Here is a 13839-nt window from a genome sequence, read left to right as displayed (position 1 = left end):
GAGGATTGCTGGAGCAGATACTCATACTGCAGCCCATGGAAGACCCCACACCACAGCAGGTGGATGTGCCAAAAGGAGGCTGCAGCCCCTGGAGAGCCCATGTTGGAGCAGGCTCCTGGCAGGAACTGCGGCCCTGTGGAGAGGAGCTTACGCTGGAGCAGGTCTTCTGGCAGGAGGCGCTGCCTGTGGAGGACACATGTTGGAGCAGTTCTTGAACTGCAGTCTGTGGGAATGACTCGTGTTGGAGCAGTTTGTGAAGGACTGTATCCTGTGTTAGGAACAGAGGTGGAGCAGGAGGAAGGAGCAAAAGAGAAGTGGTGTTACGATCTGACCACATGCCCCATTCCCCATCTTCCCTGTGCTGCTTGTGGAAGGGGGTGAGGTAGAAGAGTCAGGAATGAAGGAGTGAGGCTGAGCATAAGTAAGGAACTTTTTTTTTTTTAATTATTTTTGTTTATTTATTTCTGCCCAGCCTACTCTATTTTTAATTGGTAATAAATTTATCTTTCCCAAGTCTGTTTTGCCCGTGATGGTAGTTGGTGAGTGATCTTCCTGTCCTTATTTCAATTCACAAGCTTTTCCATCTTATTTTCTTCCCCCCCTCCATGTCCTGTTGAGGAGGAACAGTGAGAGAACAGGTGGGTGAGGTCTGTCAGCCAGCCAAGGCCAGCCCTTCACACTCAGTTACACCATGGCCTCGCACAAAGTTGATTTGGTAAATGACACAAACAAAGGTGATAAAAATCTCTGGTCTTAGAGTGAGCAGCTAACACCGGGTGGAGATGCAAACTTCCTTTAATGGATCTCCTGACAACATAGCAATCTTTTCTTCCCCCAGTGGTTGATCTTCTCCAAGAAAACATCACCTGCCCTTGTTATGCCTGATGCTGACTCAATTGTATGGCATTATTTACTGAAGGGGTGACACTTTGTCAACGGAAGCAGATCAGTTTGCTTTTCAGTAGCAAGTCTGAAGTTCTCTCACTCAAAAGAACACTGTAGCAGTAGTTACCCATAAATTAATTTGAAGTCCTTTTTGTGTCATTGGAAAGTTTTGATTTGCATTCACAGAAAACTTTCTTCTCAGTGTTAGCTATATGTTTTGTTTTGTTTTTGAGGAAAAAACAATGGATCTTTTAGTATGCATTTGCAACATTATTTGATTTTGAGACTAGTGAGAAGGGAACGAAAAGGTTTGAAAAGTCAATGAAGTTGGAAACTGCTGCAGTCTAAGCCACGTATATACATTCTCTATTGGTTTTATGTAAATACGGATTATAAAAAAGTAATGAAGTAATGAGGCAGCATGGAGCCTTCAGGAAGCACTTCTGATTTTTATTTTTTTTATCAGTGAACCACGTATAGCAAATAGCCGTTCTTCCTGTGCAGGGATAGACAGACAGCTTAATGGTATTCATTCTTCATCAGCCTGTCAGAGATGTTGTAGAGTCAACGTGGGTATGTTATCCTAGGCCAACTCCAGGAAGAGATGAACTTTGATAGAATTATGGCTCATGTTTTATCAAACAGATCTGAAACCAAACCTGAATGGATCATGAAAATGTGTTGTAGTTGCTGCTGTTGCTCTGTAAAAATTTCTTAACCTGCTGTTCAGAAGAAAAGTGACAGAAACATCCCCTTTTGCCTTCTAAACTGCCAAAGGAAAACTTACTGTATTACTAAAACTGGGTTACCTTTCTAATTTTGTTAATTTTCCTTAATATGGTTTAACAAGTGGTAAACACAGACCTTTTTTCTTCCTCAGGTCAGGAAATGCTTCACCATGTGAATTGTGGGTTTGCATAGTCAGCTGTCAATGGTGTTTATAGATTCTCATTGCTGGAGCTGGGTCGTGTTCTCCTTTGCAGAGACTTCATAGCACAGTTGGAATCGCAGCTCCGCTGCAGGTGGTTCATAAGAATGGGAACCTACATCAGAGGGGAAATATAAGGAGTTACTCGTTATATAGATGCTATACTGATGGAGTAATGAATGTGTGAAGTGATTTGGAAAAATGTCTTTACAGGTTGGTTAACATTATTTCAACAGCTTCTGTGTGATTTATTATCTCTGTTCTCTCTCCTGTAATATCACCTAGACATCCTTTAAATAGAAAGAGTCCCTGAAGTCACACCTTCTAATTGAGGAAGGATGGTGAAAGGGGGGAGTGAGGGCATTTAATTATCTCTAGAAAATGCTTTTCTTTTAGATGTGTTTCTAAACTGTTCCATATAATCCCAGAGTGTTTTTCAGTTAAACTTCTCATAACACTTCTCAGGCCTAAGGTCACTGTAGTGTAGACAGTGAGAGAAGTTCTGCTTGTAAGTATGAATTGCTGCCTCTCCTGAAACAGCAGCAGTCTGAAGACTTTCAGTATTGCTGTTATCCTTTGGGCAGAAGAAACCTGGCTTCAGCCTTGGATCTGCTTTTCACACCTGTGCTTCTGGCTTTTGCAGATTTTTTTCTCCTAAAGCAAATATGAAAGGAATGAAACATAAGAAAAGCATGGCAATATGAGAGGTATGTGACTTTCCACTTCAGACTATGTTAACTTGCCATTGATTTTGAAAAACATTCCACACATGCAAATCCTAAGGACTTTAAATGTACGTTTAGATCAAATGTGTGTAAACTGAATGTGTAGTAGCTATACGTGTAAAAAAGGATCTTTTGGCAATTACAATGAACAAGTCTTTTATGACAGTATTGAATTTTGACATAAGGTTAAAACTTTAAATGGGAAGCACTTTAAAAAGGAAAATATTTATATTTATCCCAAGATGGATTTTGTGTGTGTTTAGAAAAAAAATATAGGAAAAGAAAGGACATATTACTGACCTAAAATGAGGCTTACTGAAATTAACATGCTCAAGTAACAATGAAGAAGATGCCTCCCATTTCTGACTGCAAGGTATTTTGTAAGGTAGGTGACATGAAAACAGGATATAATGTTGAAAAATAGAGTACAGAAAATATGAGTTTTGGCTGCATGTCCTACAAAGCAAAAAGAAATTGAGAAACATGGGTTGGGATTTGTTTTTCCTAGCCTTCCCCTGTGCAATATAGGTGTCTGTAGCAGAGTTAAATGTCCAGGAGCTTTTCACTCAAGGGGCACTTCTAGGGCATGATTCATCTCATTGCACTTTAGAAGCCTAAAACAGGCAAAGTGAATTGTGTCATGTAAATGTGTTTTCCTTTCTGTTAATTTAATGATGCATCTACAGATTCACAGATTTCTCTCTAGGTTGGAAGAGACCTCAAGATCATCGAGTCCAACCTCCGACCTAACACTAAGTACTCCACTAAACCATATCCCTAAGCTACAGATTCACAGATTTCTCTAGGTTGGAAGAGACCTCAAGATCATCGAGTCCAACCTCCGACCTAACACTAAGTACTCCACTAAACCATATCCCTAAGCTACAGATTCACAGATTTCTCTAGATTTCTCTACAGCAAATGGTTGGAGACCAGCTGGATGAAATATACACCTAAAGGTTTGGTGAGATGGATCTACACCAGAAGTGATAATAATGATGATTTTGAAAGAAACCCTTTACAGAAAATAATGGCAATTTATGTAGATTATCAGAAATAATCAGAGAGTGTTTCAGAAAAGCTAAACAATCATTTAAAGGCACTTTTAAAGTCACTAAGTGGAGGGGATGGTTTTATCTTCAGTTCAGAAAAGTAAAACGGGAACAAATGAAGTAATTGTTTTTCCAGTTTCCTTTTCCTTTTTTTTTTTGTGGGGTGAGTATTTTCTTTGTTTCTTTTTTTCTCCTTCCCAATAATAATTTATTCTATGATTTTCTTCCCTTCTGCAAAGATGATTTTTCATTTTTAAGTATGTGTTCTTGTTCCTATTTGGCCGGATTCTTTTTTTCCCTCCAGAGTAACATATAAACCACTCCAACTCTTGGAGACAAATCAATTTGCTCCTGGAAGTAGCTTGCTTGGATTTTAGCTGAGAAATTGCTGTGGGGTGAATGGAGTAGGCATGCTTACAGCTTGTAAAGCATACGCAGTGCGTACTGTTCTGGTGGTATGCTGCTTTGGCTAGCCAACAGCTACCAGCATCCTGCCTTCCTGGCTACTATGTTTTATTGTGAGACCCTTGAGTCTAATGAGCAGCGTAGCAGGATACCAGCAATATGTTCTGAAGAGCATGAGTAATCCCTGGTGTCTGAGAATAGAATTAGGATGAGCAACCCCATGAAAAGCCAGTAATTCTCTTTTATTTCAGCCTCTGTATGCTCTGAGTCACATTTCAGATGTTGCTAGTGCTCTAAGGTCGGTAGAAAAAGACATGAATTTAAACACAGCTCAAGATTGTCCCACTATTGCTGGGCAAAATACCTGACCACTTTACAAGTCCTTGTAACAAATGCAACTACCTCAATGCAAGGGGAATTTGCATAAGCAGAATGGCTTGCCTTGCAGCTGCCTCTTCCCTCACATTTGTTAAACTCTACTGCAATAATTTCACTTCATAAAGAGTGTCCTTAACTGGCAGTAGGGGAAAAATGCAAAGAAACTGCACATAGAATTGAGGAAAAAAAAAAAAAAGAGAGAACTGAGCTTCAGTGGAACTTGGCAAATATTTTAGCGTCTGCTTTGCCTAGGAATTTGTGTTGGCTGTTCTGGTTGTAGCTGAGATGGTGGGTTGCACTGGAATTTTTCTTAGATCTGATTTTTGGGGGCTGTTCCCCATGTGCAGCCATTGGCATTGCAGGACAAAAGCCAAGCTCTAGCTAATAAATGTCACAAGCAAATGTCAGTCTTTCAGGAGACCTGACCACTGCTGCCTGTTGCAGGGCTTATTGAACTTTCCTCTGATGCCAGTGACTTTGTGGGCCACTGACTGCTGGGCCACTGGGTTTGATCCAGTGCAGCTGCAGATCACAGTTGGCAGAGGTGTAAGTATCCATCACCTCTAGAAATCGCATCTTTGAAAGCAAAGCTTAAAAAATTGCTTCTATGCCTAATTCCCCTAAGTCTTTTAACTAACAGCCTCACAATTAGTATCGTAGTTGTCTTGAAAATCAGACACTGATTTTTCTTGTAAGTACTACTATAGAAGAAGAAATACATGTTTTATTTCAAGATTAATCGTTTCTCCTTATGAATTTAGTTAAGCTAAATATATCCTTGTTCTTTCATGTATCTTGTTTGACTTAACAGTGACTGTACATTCTTCCGCCTTTAAATCAAGCCAGTTCTGTATCAAAAACTTTTGTCAGCATTGTGAAGTTATTTAAATGGACTGCATTGCCCTTGTATTTAGTAGATACAAGCATGTTCACCCAGTCTTGTCAGTGAACTGTCGTTAGCAGCACAGCTTAGAATGCTTACAGACCGGGTATTTACCATGCTGGCAAAAACGGTTCTTGCAAGGATCTATACTAGAGCAGTGCTTCCTAAAGCTTGCAAGGATGTTTTTCTACTGAGGATAATAATAATAGTAAATAGGTAATAATAAAGAATAACAATAGATGATGATAAAGTTACCACATGCATTTCAGAGATGGGAGTAGGTCCACAGTTAGACCTGGAAAAGCTGTTCCGTTCTCCGCACAGAAGGGACCACTGGTGAGTTTTCTGAGGAAGGGAGGAAGCCCACTGGGATTCCTCTGTGGGAAAATAAAGCACTAAAGTAAACTGTGGTCTTTCAGTAGAAGGGAAGTGGAGACAACTCTACCTTTCAGATGTGACCATTCAGATAATACAAGTTGCATCTTTAGAAATACCGCCTCTCCTCAAAATCTGGTTTGCATTACCTGGGAAGCGTGTGGTCCAAGAAGCCATAAACTTGTTCCGTCTCGAGCAAAGCCAGATGAAATCATCAGGAAAAAGCAGGCTGGGTAGCAGAGTGACGTCTAGTACAATGTATCTTAAAGTGGAAAAGGATAAACCTTACATTCCTGGGAAAGGATTCTTGTACCAAGAGTAAGAAAGAACTCTTGGAACCAAGAGTAAGACACTGCGAGAATGTGGCCTCGCCTTGTAATTCAGTAGCTTGGGTTGCTTGGGGTAGAGAGGAATTGAGGCATTGCCTAACAAAGGGAAAGCTGAAAGATCAGGTAAGACTCGTGTTTAGGTTTGTTTGTTCCATGAGTCTAATTAATGTGTTCCTGCTCAGCAATAAGCAACTGCTCATGCTGGCTAGGCCGAGCTATATTGCTGCATCTGTTCCTTCCTGAGAGGCTGAAATGGTTCTGCCGAGGGAGTCCCATGAGGAGGTGGCGTCCTGATTCATGTTGTTTTCTAAGATGCAGAGCATTCACTTTGTCCTGCATCTTGCATTTTCTGTATTTCAGAAACTCGGCAGATTTTTCGACTTTGAGGGCATGTTAGACAAGTGAGTTTTCTTATTTGGAGGGAAGAGGAAGGGGCAAGACTTTTTATAGCTCCAGGAAGGACTGTCTTAACATTTCCCATGGCAGTGGCTTCCTGGAGCCGGGTGGCATTTTAGTCATGCGTTTAGTGAATTGCTGACTGAGAAATCTGTGGGTAAAAGAGCTTTGTCCTACTTCCACTGAAATCAGCTGCATCAGGAGGCTTCCCAGTGACTTTTTTTTCATGGAAACAATTGGTACCTTAAAGGGCTATCATCATATATTAGTAGAATAACATTGCCAAATACAATTTGACTGATAGGTAATCTCAGGCTGCGGTACAAGGTTGTGAAGTAAGGAGGTGCATGCCCTGCACCTAAAATATTTCCTTTTTGTTTGACTTCCTATTTTCAGGCAGTGCAATTAGATGGAACTGGTCAGATTAAAGGTTTATAGACTGGCCGGGTTTACTAAAGCAATGTACTTTTTCCTTGATGGTCAAAGACAAAACCCTGGTCTCTTTATGGTATGGTTGGTTTAGGCAGAAGAAGTTAAACTATCCCCACAGAACATAACCAGAGAGACACGTAGGTGATCCTGAAGATTTATTGATCGTTTAGCTAGGCAGCCTCACTCTGTGGTGGTAAGCGCTGTGATGGGACTGGATCTGTAACAATCAGAGACGTGAGACAGTCTGAAACTTGCTGCTTCTGTTCCAGATCTGAAGAAGAGCTTGCATGCCTAAAAGCTTGTGCATATTCCCTTCATAATATTAGTTGCCCCAATCCAAAAATATTCCCCCAAAATATTAACCTTTGTTTTTAAGAGGAGGAAGCCTATCGATATAAAACAAAATAAGTTGTATCATAGATACCTGTGTTTCTCAGTGACGCCTCTCTTTACTAATGGATTTCTGTTTTAAATTTCCACATGCTCCTTAATATTAGCATGCTTGTCATTTTTTCATAAATTGCACTATGAGTTTGTTACACACTGCATTTCTGTCTGCGCTGTTTTTCAACTGTGGTTTTGTTATTTTTAGAGCTTTATCAATAAATAGTGATGTGGGTGGTTTTGTTTGTTTGTTTTCTCTAAAGCTTTTCTGTTATGAAATAATCTACAAAACACTGTCTGGACTCCTTTTGATGTCACTGACATCTGGTTCTTAAGCTCTTAATTCTTTCTTTCTAGAAGTCTCTTGGATGATGAGAATATTTTATTTAGAGACACTGAACACTGGATATTATCACGGCAATGGTAGGTGATCACACCTACCATACAACCCAAGGTCTCCCTTTTGCTCTGCAGCTGCTAAACCATCCACTCAGGGGTGTGCTTTAAAGCGTCTGAGCTGTGCATTATACCTACTAGAAAACTTGGCACTCATCTGGAAAGACAGCTGCATTTCCTTGTGTTCCCTCTTTCATGCTCTCTTTTGCTCTTTCCTGTAGGAAATCCAAAGTACAGGTGTCTGAATGTCAAAAACAAACAAACAAAACCAACCACCACCACTACAAAACGAAAACAAACCTGCTGTATTTCATCATTGTCCTAACTCACTGGACATTAAAAAGGATGCCATAGTTTGAAACTGACATAGATGCTGCAAGCATGAGCATGAATGTTAATCTTGTAATTTTCAGTTTATGTAATGAAGGTATTGCTTTTACAATTCTCTTATAATAAGGCTATTGGCAACACAGCTGGTTCTTTTTTCCTCTGCTGCTCTGAAATGCTACATCTTTCCATTGTAGGGTGATGTCCAGAAGAAGAGAGTAACTATTGTTAAGCCACACTGAGTAACAGACCACCTTCTCCAGCAGTGTAGAGCATTTCTCTTTGCACATGTTACTTGCCTGAGTACTGAATCCTTGGCTTCTGCCCTCATCCCTTGGTGTCTTAGCCACGTTTCTGGATACAGGCTAGTTCTTCCTGTTAAAATACTGCAGTTGCTGTTGTACTGGTGTGTGCACACTGATGGATGCATACTGAAATGCCAGGCTGTGCTTCTGGTTGGCTTTTATTGACTGACTTCGTCACTTTGGTGTGTTACGTATTAGAAGTACTTCTCTCTGTAGTGATTTTGGTAGAAGGCTTTTGTGTCACTTTTGAGGTTTGTATTTAAAAGAGGAAAAATCTATTTAAAATTTCTTTTACATTAGGATGACACTGCATATCAAAACTGCTGAAAGAAAAATCTACAGAAAGTAAGCAAAATTGAATATTTTCTCATTAAGGCAACTCCATGCCAAGCCCACCTAATCTCTACTCTGTCACAGACGTCTAGACAAATGGTTTATCCTTTAGATAAAAAGCCTTTTAATTGTCTGAATGGAAAGCCCCCATGACTTTAGCTGTTTCTGTCACAATTACCCAGGAAGGAATACTCACACTTCTTGTTTGTTTTTGTTTTTCTGGCTTAAACTGTGTTTTATCCTACCTGCTTCCCAGCCTCCAGCTTTGGGCTGGGTCTGTTTAGGGCTATTTTCATTTTAAAGACCTCTTCCAACCCCCCCAGAAGAACAGACAGAAATCTGGAGGGGAAAAAAAAATCCTTTTACCCGTGAAGATGGTATCACCAAAAGGATTTTCACTTTAGCACGAGGAAAAGCAGTAGCAAACTACTGTTGGGGTGCAGCGGGAGAACAAAGGGACTGATTAACACGAGGACTTGTGGACTTTGTATTAATTCTCAGATGTACTTTTAAACAGCTGTGTAGTCCTGAGCAAGCGGGAGATCCCAGTTTGGAAGCCCTACGGTGTGGTTAGCGGAAAACCTTGTCCAGGACTTGGCCGTGCACTGTGGCCTGCCGCAACCCCTTGGCGTGACGTGGGGAGCGGAGGCACTGGCACCCCAACCCCTTGGTGTGACGTGGAGGTCCTGGGACCCCAACGCTCGTGTGGGCCCCTTGGGGCCGTTTTGTTCCCTCACACGCAGCTCTTCTGCCTTCCTCCCGCGCACAGCCGGGCGCCCCGTGGCCTGCCGGCGCGCTCCGCCCGCCCTGAGGCGTGCTGCTGAGGGGCACCGTGAGGGAAGCGCCCTCGTGTCCCACGGGTTTAACTGCGACACCCGACGCCTGGCGCTAACGCCCCAACCCCGCCGCGGTTGCGGCAGCCAGGTGGCAGCGCTGGCGGGGGGATGACTCAGTGCTACCGAAAGCCGGCGGTTACGCCGCTTATAAACATTCGCAGCCGCCGGCCGGCGCGGCGGCGAGGCGATGACAAAGAGCGGCTACCAACGGGAGCCTTACATAACGCCAGGGGAGGCGCTCGGGGCTGGCAGCGGGCGCTACCCCGGGGGACCGCGGAGCTTCCTCACGGACGGGGCCAAGCTCGGCGCCCGCCGCCCCCTCCCTCAGCGCCGCCGCCGCCCGCTGGCCCCCGGCCGTTGCGGCGCCCCTCGGGGCAGCGCGGCGCGTCCCCGCCCGCCTCCCGCCCGCAGCTGCCGCCGCCGCCGCCGCCGGGCGGGACCATCTCTCCCCTCGGCGCGGGGGGGGGAGCGCTCCGCCCCGGCTCCCCGCCCGGCCCGCCTCCCGCCTCGCGCGGCGCAGAGCGCCCCTCCGCCTGGCGCGCCGCGTGGTCACGCCCAGCGCAGGCATTAGCGCCCCCCGGTGCGGGGCGCGGGCGCCCGGGCATCCTCCGGCGCGGCGGCGGCGGCTGCGGCTCCTCCTGCCCGGCTCGGGGCTCGGCTCGGCTCTGCCCGGCTCGGGGCTCGGCTCGGGCACCGGCGCTCCGCCGCCCCCCCCCTTCCCCACCCACCCGCTCTCCCTCCCGCGCCGCCGGGCAACGCCATGAAGCCGGCGGTGCTGGAAGTAATGAGGATGAACCGGGTGTGCAGGATGGTCCTGGTCACGTCCGTGGGCTCCTTCATCCTCGTCATCTTCTACTTCCAAAGTACGTTGCACCCAGGTACGGCACCGCCACCGGCACCGCCGCCAAACCTTCCCCCCCCCCCCCCCCCCTCCCGGGGGCAGGTGGCGGCCGGCCACGGGTCGCGGCTGCCGGCAGCGCTGCGGCACGGACGGGGCTCCGCGGGGAACTTCCCGCGGCGGGGAGCAAAGTTTGGCGGCTCGCCTCTTTTTTTTTTTTTTTTTTATCTCTTTTCTTTTTAATTTTAACCTGCGGCGGGACGAGGAGCGGAGTTGGACGGAGCGGCGGCAGCCGGGGCTGTGCCTCCATCCCCGCATCCTCTGCGGATCGGCTCTGCCCGGCTCGGTTCGGCTCTGCCTGGCTCGGTTTGGCTCTGCCCGGCTCGGTTCGGCTCTGCCCGGCCCCCGGGGGCCGCACCCCGCGTGGTCCTGCTGCCGATCCCCCCGACGTGGGGCTGGGTCCTGGAAACTTCGCACCGCGCCCGACCGCAGCCAGGGTCCGAGCCCTGCCGGTCCCTAAAGCTGCCGGTCCTTAAAGCTGCCCCTCCGAGCCGTGCCGGTCCGCCCCAGCCGCCCCGACCCCTTTTGTAGCGGACCCTACGCCCGGCCGAGGCAGCGGTGCCCCTCGACGGCAGCCCCCGGCCGTGCCCGTCGCCTCCTGGCAGTGCGAGGGGCAAAGGGGGGCGAAGGGAAAAGGAGGTGCTCAGCACGCCTCCGTCCTCCCCCGGTTGTCGCTACCGGGCTGTAGTCGCTTAAAAATTCACCTTCCTTAAAGTTTTGGGAGCTGCGAAGCGCGGAGGCTTGGCGAGCGGCTGCGGTGAGGAGGCAGCGGGTCCTCTGTGCTGCGGCGAGGCCAAGTCGTGTTTCCAAGTCTTGTTTGGTGCTTTTCTGTCAGCTGCCTGCTCCTCTCAGGTCGGTGTCATTCGCTCCATGAACGCGCTCTCTCAGGGTGCCCGTCTGTGTCCGTACCTGCTGGTTCTTTGGGAAGATCGGCGTGTTTTTTCTTCCCTGCTGCATCTCCTCCGTGCTCGCCGGCGTCGCAAGGAGTGCTCAGCCCTCAGCAGAGCTGGGGAAGGCTTTATCCGAGGGCTCCGAGCACCGTGCAAACCAGATAGCTGTAACACAGCTTTACAAATTTAATAAAAGTATGAGTCTTTGCGTTGACTGCGTTCCGCGGGCATTATAGTTTGCATGCGTATTCAGAAAATTTGGCTAAGAGTTGTCTTTTTCCCCTAGTTTCGGATGAATTGTACTGCTGGAACAAAAACTCAGCATGCAGTAAGCGGGAGATTAAATTAAATGTTTCGTTGTGAATTTTTGAGTATATAAAAATTGCCTTAAAAGAATTCTCAATACGCTCTATTGCTAACTGCTGAAGGTTATGGTTTTATATTCGTGCTGTTGTGGAACTATAAATAGGTTGAGATTTCGATACAATTCAAAGGGTTTGCCATAAACTCTGAGGTGAGAGCGTGATGCTGTGCAATCAGGGGGAGGATGAACTGCACCCGTCTTCCACTGGACACGTTTCTAGGTTGTTAGTGTGTGTGGAATAGGTCTGGAAATAAATGCAACCAGAACCCCTCCATCTCTGTTGTACCTTTTTGATCATGACTAATTCTGCTTCTCTTTTAAAGTGGTCTGTTGCTGTAGTGGAAACTGCTAGAAATCTATCAAACTCTAATCTGGACTGACGCGTAGCGCGGTCAGTCAGTTGGCGTGCAGTTCGTGAAGCTTAGACAGCTATTTTCACCGGGTTTCTATCATATGGTTGTATATGTTACTGCCTCGTGGTGCAGACGGTAGGCTAACGTGGTGTTCTTGGAGGGAGGCAGCGAACTTGGGAGTGCGGCATGCATCAGGTAGCAGATCCGTTTGGGAGATTGTCAGCATCCTTATTTCCGTGCACGTCAATAACCCTTCTTGCTGTATCCCTCAATTCATGGGAGTTGAGCCCCTGGCCAAGGGCAAGTCAGGCGCGATGGGACTGAAGGTGTTAAAACCTCTCAAAATCTTGCTGGTACCCCTTTGGTAGCTGAGGGTGTTTGAAATTTTAGGTGCTTCGCACTGGAGCATGCGCCTTGGGAAGGCAGCAGGAGGGAGCTGACTCAGACCCCGGGCTGCCACCGGCCGCTGGTGCTGGAAGTTCACAGCGCTTTGTAAGACAGGATCCCTGCGGTCAGAATTAGCTGAAAAATTTCTACCCGAGCTTTTTGGACGGAAAATAAGGTCTTCGGTTAAGTTCTTTGCAAGAACTGTCAGCTCTTTATTCAAAATCTGGCAATTTCTTCACCCCCTCAGTTCTCTTCGTGAATTTTAGGAAACTCGTTCTCTGCCTACAGGGCTTCCCAAACAACTTTGTGTGTGATGCAGGGTGGGTGAAAGATGCTGGGAGGCCATCAAATGATGAGCCCAGTGCCCCTCAGGGACAGGGCAAACTCTTCATTTGTCAGGCGGGCATTTTCCGTTTTAGAAAGTCTGAATGCCTTGCTAGACATCTGAATCTCTTGCTAGAACCGTTTCAATACCAGCAACAGCGAAAAGTTGCCCCTGCTGGCGGATTTTTCCATTGGAGTAGATGAATGGGGAAACTGACAGCTAATGGAAGACTTTCTCGGGGAAAAGGAAAAGGGAAGGTGCCTGCTCTTACCCTTACCTTCGCGACAGAACTTGGTGCCGTGTCCCTGCACGGTATCGCAAATAGCAGCGTACTGGAGGGGGGTCAGGTGCTTTTGACACGTTGTTCATTTTGGCTCCACAGCAGTTCTCCGTTGGGAAGCCAGCGGTAAGCGTGCTGTCCGGTGAACGCATCTCTGCAAGGCGCGACTTTTGGCAGAGGTTAACTACTCGCTCGGGGACCCACCCGCCCGAAATGGGGTTCCCTGACCGGTCTCCGGTGGGGAAGGGTGAGCAGTGCTGCTCCGTGGCGCTCAGGGGCACTGCAGAGAAAGCTCTGGAGGTGATCCTGGCTCTGTGGCTTGCCTGTGGATTTGGGGGAGGCCAGCTCACTGTTTGCTCCCGGGGGAGGAAATAGCAGCGGGGACTTCTGTGTGTTTTCCTGTTGCCTGTCTAGCCTCTACGAAAGGAAAAAAAAAAAAAAAAAAAAAAGGACAAAAAGAAATTGTCAACACACCCAAATGCAAAAACATGTTCTTCAGTATTTGCCTTAGCTGGACATAGTAAAGGTTTTTTGATATTCACAGGTCCTTGCTCAGAATATTTCCCCCACGCACTAACTGCAGCACTGAGTGAAACCTGGTTATCTTCTGTCTGCATACAGTGGGTTGGCCCTAGGATTTTATATGGCAGCTGACCACAGTTGCACGTGCTGCTTTTCTGATGAAATCAGTTCACCCACTAGCCCTCGGCCTGCCTAAGCTTTCACAGTTTGCCTTCTGCATGCACCCCAGCTGCGGCGAGCGGGACCGTGCCTCCAGGAGTGCTCGCAGGAGCTGCTGGGCCGGGGCAGGAGCAGGGGCAGGCAGTGTGCTGGGATCCTCCGTGAGGGAAAATACCAGAGAGGTAGAATAGCTAAGAGTGTCTTTTTTTTTTTTTTTTAATGTTTTTTACCTGAGATGCATTTTTATTCTAAATCTGTTTTTTTCCCCCTTGTGTTGTTTTCACTGCAGACC

General features: G+C 46.7%; 1 protein-coding gene across 4 annotated transcripts in view; it reads left to right on the top strand.

The window, feature by feature from the left end:
* Positions 1 to 7589: 7589 nt before the first annotated feature.
* Positions 7590 to 13839, top strand: part of CHST11 (carbohydrate sulfotransferase 11) — a 172301-nt gene continuing 166051 nt past the window's right edge. Inside the window, exon 1 of one of the 4 annotated variants that reach the window (XM_080558141.1) lies at positions 7590 to 10247. In XM_080558141.1, the coding sequence (XP_080414267.1) occupies positions 9478 to 10247 (770 nt within the window). In that variant the 5' untranslated portion in view covers positions 7590 to 9477. The remainder of the gene's footprint in view (positions 10248 to 13839) is intronic. The other 3 variants (XM_080558142.1, XM_080558140.1, XM_080558139.1) reach the window with 3 other exon arrangements.

Source organism: Anser brachyrhynchus (genome assembly GCF_964034855.1).
Source record: "Anser brachyrhynchus genome assembly, chromosome: 1".
NCBI classification, from domain to species: Eukaryota; Metazoa; Chordata; class Aves; order Anseriformes; family Anatidae; genus Anser; species Anser brachyrhynchus.
This window is presented reverse-complemented; position numbering and strand designations above follow the sequence as displayed.